Source organism: Nomascus leucogenys, chromosome 10 (assembly GCF_006542625.1).
Source record: "Nomascus leucogenys isolate Asia chromosome 10, Asia_NLE_v1, whole genome shotgun sequence".
In the NCBI taxonomy this organism is placed as follows: domain Eukaryota; kingdom Metazoa; phylum Chordata; class Mammalia; order Primates; family Hylobatidae; genus Nomascus; species Nomascus leucogenys.
This window is the reverse complement of record NC_044390.1, coordinates 34,420,096-34,440,477: the sequence shown is the minus strand read 5'-3', so window position 1 is coordinate 34,440,477 and position 20,382 is coordinate 34,420,096. Positions and strand designations below refer to the sequence as shown.

General features: G+C 37.6%; 1 protein-coding gene across 2 annotated transcripts in view; it reads right to left on the bottom strand.

The window, feature by feature from the left end:
• Positions 1 to 20,382, bottom strand: part of PTPRR (protein tyrosine phosphatase receptor type R) — a 274,788-nt gene that overhangs the window by 227,379 nt on the left and 27,027 nt on the right. Inside the window, exon 2 of one of the 2 annotated variants that reach the window (XM_003259539.3) lies at positions 19,613 to 19,911. In XM_003259539.3, the coding sequence (XP_003259587.1) occupies positions 19,613 to 19,911 (299 nt within the window). Of the gene's footprint in view, positions 1 to 19,612; positions 19,912 to 20,382 lie in introns of those variants that run through there. The other variant, XM_030819989.1, reaches the window with a different exon arrangement.

Sequence of the window (20,382 nt, the reverse complement as noted above, 5' to 3'; positions counted from 1 at the left end):
GGGGAGAGTCAAAGAGGAAACATTTTCACCAGACCCATGCCATGAATTTAAGAGCTCCTTGGCCCTGAAGGAAACTATTGTCTATTAGAAGGCCCTCAGCCTTCTCTACATAAACAATTCTGCTGGGAGCCCAGGACAGTAGCCACCAATCATCTCCAGTTCTGATCAGACCATTTTCAAAGCCCACAGATGAAAGGGGATGCAGAGTAACATGATGGAAAGAACATCATCTTTAAAATAATTGAGATACTTTGTGTGATGGCCTACCTGAGCCTCAATGTCATTATCAAAATGGGAATAATAATATCACACAGAGTTATGAGACAGTAGAATGAAAAACCTCTACAATAGTGCTTCGTGAATATAGGAACCCTATAAATGGAAGAAATTGATTTGTTATTCCCTATTGCTACTCTTTATTCTGCAGATTTGCTATTATCACAAGATTAAGTTTGTCTACCTATTCTCAGCAAGTTACCAGCTCAATGGGAATGACAACAAAAATCTTTACGTCTCATTTCAATGCCCTAATCTCCCAAAGATAGCGAATGAGAACATGCTTCCAGCACTGTTAAAACGTTAGACTTACAATAAAACTTCCAGTCACTGGAATGTCAGAAGAATGAGAGGCTTCTCAAAAAGTTCACCATCCTAAGTCATCCTGACAACTATCATGTCCAATATGTACACTGTGTTGCTGATGCTTGTTAAAGAAGAGTTCAACTGTAGCAGCTTCAGACTGTGTGCTTGTGGCATTCAGCAGTCTTCGGGCTCTGCAAAGATGCACGGTAACATTTTCACCAAGATTTCCACAGTACTATTGCATTAATTAATACTGTGCAATATGTAAAGCAACATGAGCAGAGAATATGTAAAGCAACATGAATTCATAGGCTTGGTTTTGAATAAAACAGGCAATAGGCACAAACACAAACACATTTTAGAGTAGACTAAAAATATAACCAACGCTTGGGAAATAAAGGTTCAGTGAATTTTGAAATCCAAAACCAGCAACACAAACAAATGATTTCAGGAGCCAGGAAGGAAGCCCAATGAGTAAAGGATAGGGACCTACCAGTGTTAAGGCTTGTGGCAAATTGGGTTGTAGGCTCTTTTTGAGGGTGCTCCCCTTCAATTCCATTCAAATATCACAGACTAATAGACTCTCTATGGGCTAACTTTAGCTTATAGGCTGTGATGTGTAGCCCCTCTGGCAAATGGGTACTTTGCCAAAAACTTCAATAGCAGCAAACTCAGCCTGAGGGATACATAGGATTACCAGAAGTTTGTCTTCAGAGCTGCTCATTCCACAAATCACCCTCGGTCCCACTCCCACATCTTAGGTGTGCATGCCCTGCACTTTGCACTTTGACTGCTCACATCTCCCCTCGCACCTGGCCTGACTTTGCTCTGCTTAGAGACTATTCCAAACCTAGATCATTCTTTCTCTCCATGGGCAAAATTATGTATCTGAAGGCTCATTCATTCCCTTAGGACAAGGGTAGGAATCTACAGTTTCCCTGGTATAGCAATATACATTCTAATTTCAGTATCAATAAAGCATGCTGTACAAATGAATATTTTGTTGGCAATATTTAGAAAAATTATATGGGGACTGTCTCACTACCTGAGTATGGTAAACATCAAGTTTTACAATGTATACAGAGATATACCATCACATGATACTCCATAAAAACATATGGTTATTATTTGTCAGTTAAAAGTAAAATTAAAGACTTTAATCATCTCCGATATCCTAGAAATTAAATGTTCCTATTAAATTGTTCTCTGATAGTGAAATTTTAGGCTGTGACAAAATGCTTGAGTATATATTTTTGAGCAGGGAAACTCTTATCACCTCAGGTCACACCTTGGCCTCATTCCCATGAAGATTATAATAATGATGAGTGAAGACAGCTAGAAGAGTTTGGAGATGTAACAACACTGGCCTTCAGAGTGGCTCTCTTGAGTCTGTTCTTGGAAAAACAAATGTCTGTCTGAACAGCAAACAGAAATAAATCTAGTAATCTTATTTCTTAGCTCTTCGCTATATTTTTCTTATAAAATAGACGTGATTTTCATAAATACAAACAGATTTGATTGTAGCCACATTTAGTTTTTTAAAAGTTCATTCTTTAAAAGGTCATCTGAAAATGTAAATAGAACTTACATTTAGATGTAACTTTTATTTCATGCTTGTAAAATTACTCGTATTTCTGTAGGAGATCACATAATGGCCCATGAAGTAGGCTTTAGGAACCAGGGTTATTGAGCATGTGGACACTGGAAATGGTCTGAGTTTGAGGCCTTGCATGCAATATATTGCCCATCTTAAATGTTTTTCAAAGGAAAGACAGCGGAAACATCCTCCTGCCTGTTTATAGAATCCAGGTCAGCTGGACGCGGTGGCTCACACCTGTAATCCCAGCACTTTGGGAGGCCGAGGCCGGCGGATCATGAGGTCAGGAGATCAAGACTATCCTGGCTAACACGATGAAACCCCGTCTCTACTAAAAATACAAAAAATTAGCTGGGTGTGGTGGCGGGCTGTAGTCCCAGCTACATGGGAGGCTGAGGCAGGAGAATGGCGTGAACCCAGGAGGCGGAGCTTGCAGTGAACCGAGATCGCTCCACTGAACTCCAGTCTTGGTGACAGAGTGTGACTCTGTCTCAAAAAAAAAAAAATACCCCGCCAAGTCAACCATTTTACCTTTTCAGGGCAAGGGTAAATGTGCAACAATGACAATCTTAAATGAGATGACTTTGTTAGAGAGCCTATTCATAGACAATAACTCAGTAAATGATGGCTGTTGTAATCCATCCAGTGATATCTGATGTTCCTACTAGAAGAAATATAACAATGAACTTTAAAACAATTTTATGATATCTGGAATTTGTGCATAATATAAATATTTCAAAATGTTTTAATTTATTTGATCATTACTAAAATCCTTGTGAGGGAAACAGAACTGATATTAATATCCTGATTTTTATGAGAAAAAAATGAATTCAGATGATCCAGTTCAAGGTTCTTTTTGCCTCTGATTAGCTTCCTGTCCCAAACAAGCCATCTCATATTTCTCTGGGCTATCCACAAAACACTCTTGGGCTAAATAATCTTTCTTTTGAAAATCTATCCAATTGACATATATATGTAAATGGGTAAACATATTTATGTATACATAATACATGCATAAATATGTATTATTTATACACAGACATGTTCCTCTTTCTCCAAAGATTTCTATAAAAGATGATTATTGTAGCAATTTTGTGTGGCAAACACAAAACACATACACAAAGAATGAACACTCTAAATGAAATAGATGTACATGGACTCAGGAGAATAGTTTCATAAAGTCGGTTATATACAAATGTGAAAATTATGCAGCTATTTAGAAGAAATAATTTAACTTTATATCTAAAGACTGAGTTATATCCAGCCATATTATTAAGAAAAGCCACTTGCAGAGTAAGTTAGACCCAATTTTCAGAACAATACAAATTCATGTATGTATTTAAAGGAAATATAAATTAAAAAGATTTACATCCCTACATGATTGCAAGTGTAAGCTTCAATCACCTAGAGTGTGTGTTTAAGTGTATGGCATCTTTATTACTTGATCTTCCCTAGTAAATTGGGAGTTATTTTGCATTTGGATCAATAACATCTTTTTTTAAAAAGTCTTCTTTCTAACAGAAGTTGCTGATAATACAGCTAATGTTAAGAACTCAAAGGCAAATCGCTACATTATTTAATTCAAAAAAATTTGGGGGAAATGAATGAGTCGGATCTAGAAGTAGGTGATAAGAGGTGAACATATGGCAAGTGTTAGGTAGCACATTCTGGCTGATGGAAAAGATGTTTGGGCTCTCAGCAGATAAGAGTAGCAGTTGGGTGTCTCACAAGAAGGTGGACCATGGTGACATGAAAAGCTACCAGCAGGTAGAAGTGGGCTGGCTGTGAGATCCAAAGTTCAAAGTCAAAACTAGTAAGAAGACAGGTTTCCAGTCTCAGAGGAACTGAAGTGCCAGTTGGCTAAACAAAGCAGACACTCAGGCAGGGAAGATGAGGTAACTAGAAATGGAATGTAAGTAGGGCTTCGGTCAGGCCAGCACATGTGGCTGTGTAGGCTGTGTGATGCACAGCTCGAGGGAATGCCATTTACTTAAACTGAAGTGTGAAGGGTACCTCCTAAATTTGTCCAAGGCAAGAAGCCCATTACAGTTCTAAGATTTACTCCAAAATCAGAGTAGATCAGCAAGAGAATGAAAACCCTGTGAATTATCATCATGATCATCCCCACTACCAATACCACAACCATGATAACTGACATAATCACAGTTCAATGTGCTTTACAGAACACATTCACTGATGCCAGAAAGAATCAAATGAGGTATCCAGGTCAGGTATTACAATTACCATTAAAATGCCCATTCACAATTGCTTCAAAGAGAATAAAATACCTAGGAATCCAACATACAAGGGATGTGAAGGACCTCTTCAAGGAGAACTACAAACCACTGCTCAACAAAATAAAAGAGGATACAAACAAATGGAAGAACATTCCATGCTCATGGGTTGGAAGAATCAATATTGTGAAAATGGCCATACTGCCCAAGGTAATTTACAAATTCAATGCCATCCCCATCAAGCTACCAATGACTTTCTTCACAGAACTGGAAAAAACTACTTTAAAGTTCATATGGAACCAAAAAAGAGCCCACATTGCCAAGTCAATCCTAAGCCACAAGAACAAAGCTGGAGGCATCATGCTACCTGACTTCAAACTATACTACAAGGCTACAGTAACCAAAACAGCATGGTACTGGTACCAAAACAGAGATATAGATCAATGGAACAGAATAGAGCCCTCAGAAATAATACCACACATCTACAACCATCTGATCTTTCACAAACCTGACAAAAACAAGAAATGGAGGAAGGATTCCCTATTTAATAAATGGTGCTGGGAAAACTGGCTAGCCATATGTAGAAAGCTGAAACTGGATCCCTTCCTTACACCTTATACAAAAATTAATTCAGGATGGATTAAAGACTAACATATTAGACCTAAAACCATAAAAACCCCTAGAAGAAAACCTAGGCAATACCATTCAGGACATAGCCATGGGCAAGGACTTCATGTCTAAAACACCAAAAGCAATGGCAACAAAAGCCAAAATTGACAAATGGGATCTAATTAAAGAGCTTCTACACAGCAAAAGAAACCACCATCAGAGTGAACAGGCAACCTACAGAATGGGAGAAAATTTTTGCAACCTACTCGTCTGACAAAGGGCTAATATCCAGAATCTACAATGAACTCAAACAAATCTACAAGAAAAAAACAACCCCATCAAAAAATGGGCAAAGGATATGAACAGACACTTATCAAAAGAAGACATTTATGCAGCCAAAAAACACATGAAAAAATGCTCATCATCACTGGCCAGAGAAATGCAAATCAAAAATCACAATGAGTTACCATCTCACACCAGTTAGAATGGCCATCATTAAAAAGTCAGGAAACAACAGGTGCTGGAGAGGATGTGGAGAAATAGGAACACTTTTACACTGTTGGTGGGACTGTAAACTAGTTCAACCATTGTGGAAGTCAGTGTGGCGATTCCTCAGGGATCTAGAACTAGAAATACCATTTGACCCAGCCATCCCATTACTGGGTATATACCCAAAGGACTATAAATCATGCTGCTATAAAGACACATGCACACGTATGTTTATTGCGGCACTATTCACAATAGCAAAGACTTGGAACCAACCCAAATGTCCAACAATGATAGACTGGATTAAGAAAATGTGGCACATATACACCATGGAATACTATGCAGCCATAAAAAATGATGAGTTCATGTCTTTGTAGGGACATGGATGAAACTGGAAACCATCATTCTCAGCAAACTATCGAAAGAACAAAAACCAAACACCACATGTTCTCACTCATAGGTGGGAATTGAACAATGGGAACACTTGGACACAGGAAGGGGAACATCACACTCCGGGGACTTTGGTGGGGTGGGGGGAGGGGGAGGGATAGCATTAGGAGATATACCCAATGTAAATGACGAGTTAACAGGTGCAGCACACCAACATGGCACATGTATACCTATGTAACAAACCTGCACGTTGTGCACATGTACCCTAGAACTTAAAGTATAATTAAAAAAAATATGTAAAACCAACTGATGGCAAATTATATTGTAAAGCAAGGTATCCTTTTGTAGTTACCTCCCTCCTTGTTTATTTTTAATGTTGATAAACAATTTGAATAAAAGTGTACAGATTCTATTGTAAAAAAATAAAAAGAAGAAGAAGAAGAAACAAAGACTCAGAAATGTACATTGATTTTTCCCACAATCTCAAAGGCAGTCTGTAGTGAAACAGGCACATGAACCCATCATGTCTACTTCCAAAACCATTCTGTTACCACTGCCTCAAGCTGCTCACGTTAGGAAGGAGAACTGGTCCCCAACATTAAGATTGAACTGATGTTGGGGCCTGCTGAGCAATGAGCCAAACAGATCATTATGTATACTGCAATTCTATCTTAAATATAGTTTCTTTTTTTTCATGCTCAATGGATAAACAATTTCTCCCTGTAAGGGGAGTTCTTGCTGTGTAGTATTCAGACTCAACTTGTCCACACTGATTGCTATTTTGGTGTAGTGACTATTTGTTTAGACAGAATATGTTACAGAAAAGATTTGTGGCAGCTTGCAAAAACACGCATAATACAAAATATAATTGAATAAAAAGGAAATAAAAAAATTAAATTAGAGGAAAAATGAGTGAAGAAAAGAAAACATCCAGCCAAGAATGAGGTTAGTTCACAAAATAAATAAGGCATTCAGTAAAGGTCTCTGTAGTTGTTAGACGTAAACCACAATTTTGGCCCTCAGCTTTTTAGCAGTCAAAGGAAATAAAACAATCATGATCCTCAGCATTTAAAAGATATAATCACCAGCCAACCAATGGCTTAGGAGAAATACAAATATTCTTGGTACAGAGGCCAGAAAGATACATTTTTCATTGTTCCATATAATGTTAATAATAACAGTCAATTTTTATAAGGATCTTAGTATGTGTCAAGAGCGATGCTAAGTGCTTTCAATACCTTATCTCATTCAATTCCCACAATTCCATAGGGTGGGTATTATGAGTATCACTTTTGTTATAAATAAGGAAACTGAAATACAAGATGCTAACTTAGTCATTGAAAGAAACACAATTAATTAGTAAATGCCTAATTTGGGATCCTAACACAGTTCTACTGACTCCAAGGTTATTCTCCTACCACACAGCTTCTAATTATACCTTGATTTACTCTCAGAGTATCTCTGAATATCTAGTAGAATCCTTCAATATCCAGTTTAAGGTAGTCCCCACTATTTTCTCCCTGCCACATGGCTTTGTTGTTTTCTTCATTGCACTTAGCACTATCCAAAATTATCATGTTCATTTGTTTACTTGTTTTGTCTTTCTTCGATTAGAATATAAACTACACAGCTGCAATGATCTTGTTTATCTTGTTCCCTGTTGTATCCCTAGAGTCTATTGTACTGCTTAGAGTTCAGTAGAAATTCAGTAATTTTTTTGAATGAATGAATGTTTCAAGGATCAAGAATTCAGTGTCCATTCGAAATCTTTACACATCTGAGAAGCCCATTGTCCTTATTTCTAGTTCCTTACAGATATTACTTACAGATTCTCAAATCTCCATGACTTATTTATGCTCCTCACCAGATGTATTGTTTCCTTTAACTTGGCTATTTTTAATAATCCAGCTTGATTTTGTCAATTTGATTTTTTATTTTAAAAGTTATACTTAACATATAGATGACATCATCACTTGTAATACATGAAAAAAATTTTTAAATTCATTTTCCCACACACAATGACTGCTTTTTTTAAAGCCTATATCCAAAGAATTTGCCTAGCAGCCCCTTCAAGTAGATTTTGCTATACGCTGCCTACAATTTCCTATTTAAAAATAGACCAGCTTCAAAAAAAGAAACAGAAATGAACTTGATGGCTCAAGGCACAAAGAAATAACATGTACTTGTTCAGGTTAAAAACCGTAATTCTAGTTGCCATGTTCTCAGGCAGGAAAAATAAACAAATTCTTAAATAACGCAGCTTCACTAGGTCAGCAATAGGAGCACGAAATAATTAGAGGAAACTTAGCAGTAAGACAGATTCCTCCTCACCCTGGTCATCCTAACACATATTATTCTCAGTATTCTCTAAGTCCTTCAGGCTGTCTTGGAATTTGCATCACCTGGCTATCATTTTCAGAGAGGAGGGCAAACATCACACACACACACACACACACACACACACACACACACACACACACCCCTACCTCTTCCCACAATTGTAGAAATTGCTTGTGAACATTTGGCCTAACCCCTCAAAAATGGGCCTTTTTATTGGAAGTTATTTGCTGCTAACTTATTGTTTCAGTCAAAAGCCTAAACCATATGAAAATGTAGGCCAAATGGAAAGATATCTAAAGTTGGTAATGTTCTCTTGACTTTGCTAGACTCAAAGGGTCCAAATATGTCACCTAGTAAGGAAAGAAACAACTTGAGATATGAATATTGGCTGGATTATATGTTCATCCTTCAAAAACAAAATTTAGAAAATGTCTTCAGTAGAAGATTCTGACCAATCTTCTTTATGAAAGGACAATGATAAATAGCTATGGTGACAACACTCGTATTTGTATTTCTGAAGTCATTCCGACACAATGAATAGATTCAACAGTGAGAAGAAACAAATGTATTTGAAATAGTTCTCTTCCAATAAGCATAAGGAAAGGATATTTTCTTTTTAATTAAAGGGTGGAGAGTTGAACATTTCCTATATTTGTTTTCTCTTCTAAAGTATTGGGTGTTTATTGTGACACAGCCTTTGCGTTATGCTGTTGGATTTCTTGTTTAGTTTCATACCGATAACTCTATTACCAATCTTCTTCAACCTGGTTAAAGGTTTTTATTCTGTCATCCTGTGGCTGGACCACTGAATCCCCTACATCAACATCTTTCTTTCCAAACTCCAAGAAGCAAATTGAAATCTAATCCTGTGCAAGAGAAAGTGAAGAGATCTCCAAATCTAGAAGCTTTGTCATTAAATATTTACACTGGCTTAGCCCTGGAGGTATTTCCATTTGTAACTGTTCCTTTACTTGTTATTGCTGATTCCAAGATTCTTTGCACCCCATCACTAGCTATGATAAATAGGAGGAGTGATGGTCAGAATCTGTATCCTAAGTCACTACCGTGACTGCTACCCACCCCCTGGGTTCCCAGAGGATATAGAACACCAAGAACACTCTAGACTAAAACATCACCAGGAGACCCACCCTTATCATATTAAACACTTTGCAGAAAAGTGAGGAACAAGAAATAAGAGACATGGAGGCCAGTCCAGCATGACCCAAGAGTTTACCTCTGTGTTTACATTTATTTATAAAAACTTTATTCTCCCATAGTGACTGGGAATATGATGATTGAATAAGACCCATTTTTTTTTTAATTTGCCAAAATCTTCATCTGAAACCTATTGCTGGTCTTCCTTGATAGGCATTTTCTAATGTTTAGACTTATATTACTTGTTGCCAACACTGACTCAAAGAGGCTTCATACCCTCAAGTGTTTGTAAGCTCCAGATCCTCACCTATTCCGTTACTGGTTTGAGTCCCAGTTATATTAACGAGTTACTTTGATCTGTACTTTGCCTAGAAAATAGCAATAACATTTCTCTTCCCATAGTTACTATTTACTGAGTGTTCACTATGCACTAGGTGACATGTAAGAGTATTCAATGTGTTTTATCATTTAACCTATACACCTCTATGAAGTTGGTAATCTTAACCCTCCCATTTAAAAGATAATGAAGGCTGGGCAAAGTGGCTCACGCCTGTAATCCCAGCACTTTGGGAGGCCAAGGCTGGTGGCAGGAGTTCAAGACCAGCCTGGCCAAAATAGTGAAACCCTGTTTCTACTAAAAATACAAAAATTAGCTGAACCTGGTGGCGGGTACCTGTAAACCCAGCTACTGGGGAGGCTGAGGCAGGAGAATTGCTTGAACCCAGAAGGTGGAGGTTGCAGTGAGCTGAGATTGCACCATTGCACTCCAGCCTGGGTGACAAGAACAAAACTCCATCTCAAAAAAACAATAAAAAAGATAATGAAACATAGACTTAAGTCACATAAAAATTAGAGGGGAAACAGCAAGGATTTGAGCCACTCTATTATGCTATAGCTATTTTTGAATTACTTCCAATGTTTTCCCCAGTCTTACCACTTCTCTGGTAGGCCGAATGATTACCTGAGTGTGGATAATATCTTAACAATGTCTTCACACAGCTTAAGCTAGCACCTTGGCTTATTTTGATAATTTCTCCACATTCCCCCCCAGTTCTCTCCTTTAACCTGCAGATGATTTCTTTCTTTTTGGTTCAAGTATTTAAGAACTGCTCTGTGCCAAGGACTATATATACTAAGTTAAATGAAAAGCCCCGTGCTTTTCACTTTTTGAGCTTTTTTAAAATATCAGTAGAAACCGTGTTACTTTATTAAAATACTGAGTTTCATTTCACATGTCTTAATAATGTCACAGCCAGATCTGGGGTCTTATACCGTCCCAGAAAAAAAATGAAAGGATTAGTTAGGAAGCAGACTTTGTCATGAAAATCTAATATTTGGCTGAAATCTTTTGAGTGGTCAAGATTGCTAGAAGAATTTATACAATGAAGCTCCTACATTTCCATCTGTTCCTTCTCTGTGTTGGTCCTCTTTCCACTTCTGCAACAGTGATAGCTTGTTCTATTCTATTATTTCCCTCTGTCTGCATTCTCTCACCTACTCAAACAGTGTTAACTGCCATACGTGGGTCTGTGGATATCTCCCAGGTCTAAAGCTTTGGCTGTGACCTGTCTGAACTCCAGACTCACATTCCAATTGTAGACTAGCACCGGGAGTTAAGCTTCTTAACTTTGCCCAGGGAGAGAACCTTCTAGGGACTTTTAGCTTTTGTATTTTTCCTAAAGCAAGAGAAAGAAACACGTTGTTTCTACCACCTGAGTCATAGGGATCACAGTGAGAAACCTAAGCATTTTGCTAAGTGGTGCCAATCCCATCACTCAGGAGCAGGGCCAAATGCCCTGAAAGCCCAGTATAATCATCCATTAGCAGTGAGATTTTTAACTGAACTATTGAATAGTAACAAGATAGTAAGCATGATTTACAGGTACTTATGATTACAGATAAATAGACAAAGAAGGAAAGAAAGAAAAGGGGACAAAGTCATTAACAAAAGACACACGGGAGAACAGTTCTTAACTGGAAAACCAAAGGCAATTTTAGAGAGAACTGAAAGCTCCAAGTATTTGCTCCAGAGAAAAGATACTATTTTTGTTTATCTGCAGATCCCATTTTTTGACATTATTGTGGAAATTTTGGATTAAAAAAAGGTTTTTCGCCAGGCGCAGTGGCTCACACCTGTAATCCCAGCACTTTGGGAGGCCGAGGCAGGCAGATCACGAGGTCAGGAGATCGAGACCATCCTGGCTAACACAGTGAAATCGCGTCTCTACTAAAAAATACAAAAAAAAAATTACCCGGGCGTAGTGGCGGGTGCCTGTAGTCCCAGCTACTCCGGAGGCTGAGGCCAGGGAATGGCGTGAACCCGAGAGGCGGAGCGTGCAGTGAGCCGAGATCGCGCCACTGCACTCCAGCCTGGGCAACAGAACAAGACTCTGTCTCAAAAAAAAAAAAAAAAAAAAAAAAAAAAGGTTTTTCAGACTCCAACGTAAAGAGGAACAGCACCGTCCTTCCTCAAAGATAAGTTCTGAAATAGAATGTTTTGTATCTTCTAATCAGAACATTCTCTCATTCTCTCTTTTTGTTCTGTTTACTCCTTTGGCTATTTTAAATATTTCACCTTACTTAAGATTTAAGGTCTAAGATCTATGAAACGTACATAATTAGATCCTATATTACAATTATATGAAGAATTTATAAAGAAAATAGCTTTCCCTGAGATAAGCTCACCAAATTCTCTCAGTAATATTAATTGGGCAGTTGCTTAGAAAATACTGTATTTGATATAGTCATCTTTTATTTCTCCTTCTCAGAATGAGTGGTGTTAAATCAATGACTGTATTGGAAATATAAGTCAATATATAAAACTGTGAAAGCTACTGTACAATGAAATTTTTAGCAGCTGTTAAAAGTGATGCTGTACAAAGATACTTAATGACTTGGAAAGCCATCCATAATGTAAACATATAAACTAAAAAATTATAAAGCACATGCATGCAGATTTCATACTTTTGTAAAAAATACATGCATACCTGTACATAGAAAAGAATATATATACAGAGCAAGATTACCTTGGTTATTTAACAGTTAAGGATTTTTATTTTTATTTTTTTGAGACGGAGTCTTGCTCTGTCGGCCAGGCTGGAGTGCAGTGGCACAATCTCAGCTCACTGCAAGCTCCGCCTCCTGGGTTCACACCATTCTCCTGCCTCAGCCTCCCAAGTAGCTGGGACTACAGGCTCCCACCACCATGCACGGCTAATTTTTTGTGTTTTTAGTAGAGATGGGGTTTCACTGTGTTAGCCAGGATGGTCTCGATCTCCTGACCATGTGATCCGCCAGCCTCGGCCTCCCAAAGTGTTGGGATTACATGCATGAGCCACCACGTCCGGCTGGTTATGGATGGTTTTTATTTCCCCTTTTCCTTATCTAAACTTTCTAAATATTCTACAACTGTATGAAAATGCATAATTTTTGGAATCAGAACAAAAATATTACTAAGTTATTCCCTGCTCATTCATTGCACCCGGAGAGCAAGGCCTATCTTTAGTAATGACAATCAATTAAACCAGCTCTCTTAAGACTTGAGTCATCCTAATATTGAATGTATATGATCCCAAACAAGCAGATGCACTGACTGTTCTAGGGTTGTAACCTCACACAGACATTGCTGAGGCTTAGCCTCTAGCTTTTCCAGAGTGCATTCCAGCATCATCCTTGCTGCTTTAATAGCTAGAAATGGTGAAAAGCAACAGATGGTGACAGTTATGACTGTCAGGATGCCAAGCTCAAGAACGGAATTTCTACTTCAAGACTATTTTGCAAGGATACAGTAATAGCTGGGGAAATCTAAGCATGAAGCTTTCTGCAATGCAAGTCTGGCGATTATATAAGAAGGTGATTATATAAGAAGATCTTATAATTTAATAGGAAGCATTAACATTAGGTTAAGAGAATAGGAAGCATTAACATTAGGTTAAGAGAAGAACAAAAGCTCAACCAAACTTCTGGAGTAGATCATTGAATTTCTTTTTCTAGACTTTCTTAAAAATAAAATCTAACTGAAAGCTGTATTTTATTTTTTATTAGTATCTGTGAAATGGCAATTGTGGATCCTTTAAGTCAACTCACATGATTTTGAATCCTGGGAATAGATTAAGCAATCATCAATATTCATTGACTAGCTATTTTGCATTTGCTATTGAAAGGTTATAGATACAAAACAAGTATATTTTTAATGGAATTTCCACTCTAGGTGGGGAGAGAAAATGTAAAATGAGATCATATAATAGGTAATTAAGTGTTAAAATTGCATATTCAATCATATTTTCTTCATAATGAGATGTAGGATTTATTTAATTACAAGCTTTTGAATTGTGTTTCTTTTGGCATCAACTCATTCTTTCATCAAATAAATAGTTATGAGCCCCTATATCATTGTGGTCACTGGAAATACAGCAGGAACAAAATAGAAAGATCTCTACCTTGCGGAACATACATTGTAACTCAGGAAGAAAGAGACATAAAAGATATTAGCTAGAAGCGCTTCATAAGTACTACGAAGGAAAATAATGCAGGCAGGTGGATATAAATGTCTTTGGAAGCTGTAGTTTTAAACAGTGTCACTCTGGCTAGGTGTAAGGCAGCGCCCTCCTTCTTTCAGTGACGGCATATGTTCCCAATGTTGATTTTCTTTTTGGTTTTACATTTCTACTTTTGAAATTTGTTCCTGAAAACTATCCAAGCTGTTAAAAATTTAAGTAGGGGCCAGGCGCAGTGGCTCATGCCTGTAATCCCAGCACTTTGGGAGGCCGAGGCAGGTAGATCACTTGCGGTCAGGAGTTTGAGACCAGCTGGGCCAACATGGTGAAACCCCGTCTCTACTAAAAATACAAAACATTTAGCTGGGCGTGGTGGTGCGTGCCTGTAGTCCCAGCTACTTGAGAGGCTGAAGCAGGAGAATCGCTTGAACCCAGGAGGCTAAGGTTGCAGTCAGCCAAGATCGTGCCACTGCACTGCGGCCTGGGCAACAGAGCGAGACTCCATCTAAAAAAAATAAATTAAGTAATAAGGTGAAGAAAAAAGTAGGAAATTTACTGCAGGTTGAGGTAAAAAAATGCAGTAAGAAATCTTTCATCATCTCAGTGTCCAAAACAACTGCATTCTGTTATTTGACATTTATTTATTAATTTAAAAATAATTAATGAGACTTCATTATATGCTAGACACAAGATTTGCAGGAAGTGTGTTATTCCAGGTAGAACAGCAGGGGTAAAATTCCTGATTCAGGCAGGAATAGGCTCACTGTCCTGAGGAAGAGAGAAGGCCAGAGCAGTTTGCAAGGAGTCAAGGAGAGGTGGAGTGGTGGGAGATGGACTCAGAGACACAGGGATAGGCCAGTTTGTGTGCTATGCTTCCCAAACCTCTGAAAACCCAAGTATCCTCCAGAATGCTTCCTTAATGCATTGATTCCTGGGATCCATCCTAGAACTATGGAATCAGAATCCTTAGGCAAGAGTTCTGGGAATCTTGGATCCCAGGTGATGTAGGATGTAGGCCATGGGAAAATGTTTGAATTTTAGTTCAATGGCAATGAGAAGGCAGTCATGAATGTGTGTATGTGTGTGTGTGTGTCTGTGTGTGTGTGTGGTGTGATATGATCTGATTCAAACTTTCTGCAGATCACCATAACAAAAATGGGAAAGAGTGGATACAGTGACTAGTTAGCAGCATGTTCCAATAATTTGTGAGAGAAAGAAAAGCAAAGAATCAGAGATAATAGTTTTGTTGTTGCCATAGGCTTGCTGTAACAATTATATGAGTTAATACTTGCATAGTTCTTAGCATACTATCAATGTTTTATGCTTAGCAAAAAATAATTTACTTATCACTATCATGATATCTTTTGCAAAAAATCTATTCAATTGTGCCAATCTCACGTGGTCAATAATCTTTTCCCACTCACTTGTGATGCCTCCCTTATCGTTCTTTAATTTCTCATATGGACTCAGATTGCTCTATGATTTCTCCTTTTCCATCTGTAAATTTGCTTGAATGTACTTTCAGTAGTTGTTATTTAACCAGCCTCCTTGTGTTGCAACTTTTAAATTCAGATTTATTCTCTTAGGGCTTTATATGCATCCCATCTAGGAACTTGGGACAGGTGTTCTGGGACTGTACTGAAGCACATCTGAGTCACACCTCACATGCTAGTAGGCTTGTGCGTTTCACCAACTTAGTATTTTGGACTTGGTATTATATTTACTATTTTGGTCCCATATGCCCTTAACACATATTAATTCAAAAAATTTCCCAAAGCCTATGTTTGAACCATGCTTTCTTTGAGTTTGCCCACCATGAGCAAGTCACTTAGCTCAATAAGCCTAGACATCTGCTTCTCCACAGCTCAACACAGACCTATTGTCCCTACTGTGTAAGTAATCACTGTCAAGAAGTATACAGGCTACTGTAGTTTTTCACAAATTTGAGACTTTTCGGGGTCAAAATATAACGAATCCAATAGGTTGTACTAAGGCATAGTGCTCAATGGCAAACAGTCTGAATTTTAAGACATATCCCAGGGATCTTAACTTTCTCCTATGTCAGGAGAAATGTTAAATGTTGATTGAACCATATCTAAAGCTAAATGTACTACAAAAGTGTTGGTATTTGAACCAATAAATTTTCTCCAGTTTGGGTTGGATTTGTCATCACTTGCAACAACATACTCCTCACCAATACATCTTCCATGACATGGCTGAATTCTGTTGATATGTACATAGACTAAGCCCATCCTTTGGGTAATCCACTACACAAATATAAAATTATAATTAAACCAATTTGTCCATTGAAAAAGTATCCAACAGTTATTTATCCACATCACACAGTAAATGCTACAAAATTTCTTTACTGTGGCAAAGCAATGAGAAAGCTGGACTTTCAAAGCCCTTCACATAATGTCTAGAGATTATCACTTTACGTATAAGATGAATCCAAAAGGTAGTCAACAGCAGAACAAAGCTGAGGTATGCCATAAACCAGAGTTTAGAATGTAATTAAAACCCATAGATATCACATGTTTTTGGCTTTAATAGCTTTCTAAGTCAAATACCTGATAAAAGTATTTGCAAAGAATGTTCTGTGTCACAGAAACAATAGAATGTCTATGTGCTGAACTGGGTGAGTGGTGAGCAAGACAAGAAATTTTAGGATTCTAGGATCTCAAGGAGAGGATTGCAAGCCCCTAGAAACTCACCACTATCTTCCTATGTGCTCACAGAATGCTTCCTGCTTCCCTAAAAACTGCCACTGTATCCTCTCCTCCCTTCCCCCCTCCCTTCTTTTTCCCTTCTTTCCTTGCCTCCTTTCCTTCTCCTGCTGCTCCTCTGCCTCTTTCTTCTCCTCCATCTTCTCCTTTCCTTTATTTTTCTTACCCACGAGTCCATCTCACAGAGTAAATCATAATCTTCCCATTTCCATGCCCTTTCACTGATGTCAAAACCACCCCTTATATTCCCAAGCCTTACTAGTCTCCAGTTTGCTCAGATTCTGTCCAGGCTAGAACATTCTTCACTCAGCAGCCTATGCTGAACAGAAATGGCCTGTAGTTGCTACCATTCCACCATTTTCACTTGCACCTCTGGGTTCCCTCCTTCCTGGTGTTGTGGCCTTGTGTCTTGACAAATATCCTGAGGATCCAGTAACAAGAGCTACGGATTTTACAGCACACTTTTACCTAAAGCAGTATTCTTTTCCTCTTACCATAGCACTGACCTTGAGGCATTCATATCTTCTCTACATTGAACTTGCACAGAAATCCTAATAACAGCTTCTTGAGTTCCGGAACATAGTTGGCATCATTTGGGATAAATATTCTAATTGTGCTGTACTCTCCTTGTAACAAATAAACTATAAATTTTCCTGATTACTAATAAAAAGAAAAAAGAGGAAAAAAATTCATTTACTGACAAATGCTCTTAGGAAATGCTTTGTGGTGGCAATTGGGAATCAGGAAGGGAGGAGAGACACAACTTTCATGTCCTTTTTAAAGGTAGCATTCTAAAACTCATTGTCAATGATAGTTGAAACAAGAAAGAAAAAAGTATTGGAGGAAAAATGCTTGATCCTTCCTTCCGAGCTAGGAAGTCTTAGAAGTTACATATAAATTTTAGAGGTTGAGTGTAGCTTTTCACCCTGGCTGGAAAAAAAAATGCCTATAATTTCTCTAGTTCAAGATACTGATAGTCATGAACACGGTCTATTTGAGTATAAATTAAGTCTCAAAATAATTCTTAGTACCACTGCAATATCTCTCAAACAAGAAGGTCTGCATTGATATATATGTTTTATACACATGTACACATGATAAGCACAAACACATGTCAATTATTCCATTAAAGTCATTATGCTGCCCTAGAATATATCCCTTGCTTCCTGTATGCCCCATCCATACATCCATTTTCTGTATGGATCTTCAAATCAGCTGATATTTAATTGCATCACCCCTTTGCTTTTTGAGGAAGCTAAACATTATTGATTTATTTAAAAAATTACCCTGCCTCCCCGGTTTTGCTGCTAAATTATGATGTGCGTAAGTAATATAAGTGGATTACAGGAAACATTAGGACTGGCAATTGGCGTTGCCAGCTACCAAAGCCACAGCATGGTTAGAGGCTAGATCAAAAGAGGCTAGGGAAAGCTAATGCAGCAAAATTGCCTATTGCCTCTATGTAATCATCACCCAAAAGAAAAAGCACAGCTTCTTCATGAATCTCCAAACCACAAATAAGCTGAAAGTGAAATGACCTGCCAGAATTCCTCATTGTCCATAATATTAAATTAACTAGACAGTACATGACATTATAAGATAGAACAAGCCTCTTGAACTATAATTCACAGTGACTTTAAGAGTTGATGACTATAGGTATATGATGGTCACTAAGGAAATATCTCCCATGAGCCCTAGCATTAACAGGAGCATCTCCAGATACAGAGACATCATTAACATCATTTATCTTCACTGAATAGACAGAGTACATGACTTTCACCTTCAGAACATCTGCTACTCATGTAAATGCAGAAAACTTGTTCAAGTATTTCAGGATGCCAAGTGACCCACATATTTTCTCTTAACAAGAGTTCATCTTGTGTTCTTAGCTTATGATTTTTATTGAATTATTGATATTTCCCTCCGGACATTTTCCAAGCAAAACAAGAGACTGTATTTCATTCGTCTCTATTTCTAGATATCCCAAGGGAAAACTAGATCATAATAAATACTCAGTGTACGCTAGTTGAAAACATTGACGAATGGAACTTTGATTCTCAATACTAAGTAAAGTATACTGTATGTAGTAGGTTAAAAAAATAAAGAAAAAAAGAAGCTTATTAAATTACATTTGGTGCATAGAGAAGTTGCCAAAATGCAAACATGGTTTCATTGAATTATCCTGGCCTCACAAATCAACTCATTTGATTGTATTTTGGAGCAGAGATGCAATAACAACCATTTAACTACTGATCTGTAGTTTCAATGTGGATCCTTCTATAATGATGTTAAACCAGAGAGTGACTATAGTCCAAATAGGGTGTCAACCTCAGTATGTATTTAAACTATGATAACCTCCACAATTTGGAAACCTCTGACCTGGGTTATACAAGCAAGGGAACTTTAAGAACATAAGCAATGGGATCATTATATCACTTTTATTAATAAAGAATGGTGCTTATTCAGTAACATCAGAAATGTTATCAATTACTCCCAACTAATTTTATTTGCTCCAGTGACAGCAAACTACTCTCCCTCTACCACACCTCTCCCTTTCAGTTGTCTCATTTATTGTAATTTGAGTTAAGTAGCCAGAGGATCTTCAGTAAGTATTATTTATTTACAAAGGCTGAGACTAAGGCCTATCTGCTTAAAACAGATTCTCATAGAAGGCAGGAGGCTCAGTATAAGATATAATCAACTATAATTATAAGGTCTTCCTAAAGTAATCTTTTATTCAAATATTTATTAAGCATCTACCATGTACCATGCATTCTGCTATGAGCAGAGGATACAGGCAAGTTTTCTGATTTCATAAGAGGAAGAAAACAGACAATAGTCAAGTAACAAATTAGAAGTACCACAGAATAAGTGCTGTGGTACATACCCACTGGGATTCATTGATAACTATTCACAATCAGTGTTTTTCTTTTTTCAAGCATCAATGACAGGAAAGCATCAACATCAGCCTCAGCATCAGTTTAACATACTACTTACCACCACAATTACATTTGCTGCTGGGATTGGGAGGTTTTCCACTTCAAGATCTTGACCATCCATGGCCAGCAGATTGAGAGAGGGGTCATATGCAGGTCTAGGAAATGCTGAATTGACAATCTGGTGGCGTTTGCTTACTTGAGCTTCGGAAGAGGAATGGTAGCTATGTCTGTAGATTTTTTGTGGGGCTATATCCAGGCTCTTTTCAATGTCTTGTGAATGCTGATAAATGAATACCGGCTTCCCACTCTTCTTCTGATTAATTGCCAAAAAATGATCATTGTTTCCTGAAAAGCACCCTGAAAGAGGCAAGAAGCAGAAACAATATCAAAGACTCTATTCAGTAAGAGAGGTAGATATATCTGATGAAGAGACTTATCCTTTCTTGAGAGGCTTTAAGACTTGTGAAGGATTTAGGTTAGTCTCCATCTTTCTTTCTCTGCTTCATGATCCTCAACAAATAGTATACACCTGGTGTAAGGAAGGCCTCTCAAAGACTTTGGGTGGATAAAAGTGGGTGTACTTTGAAAAAGTTCTATTTTTCAGATATTCTGATGCCACTTTTACTAAGAAATTTCCTCCTTTATCTACACCCATAGTTTCAATACCTAGTTGGGCTTCTATTCCTGGATGTCCTGTCTGCTGCTGAAATTATAAATATTTTTATCATATTTAAGCTTTCCTTAAATATAAGCATTTCCTACAATTCTTATTTCATACTTATTGCTTGTATTACAATGAACAGTTTTCTTCACATTTACAGAGTATTT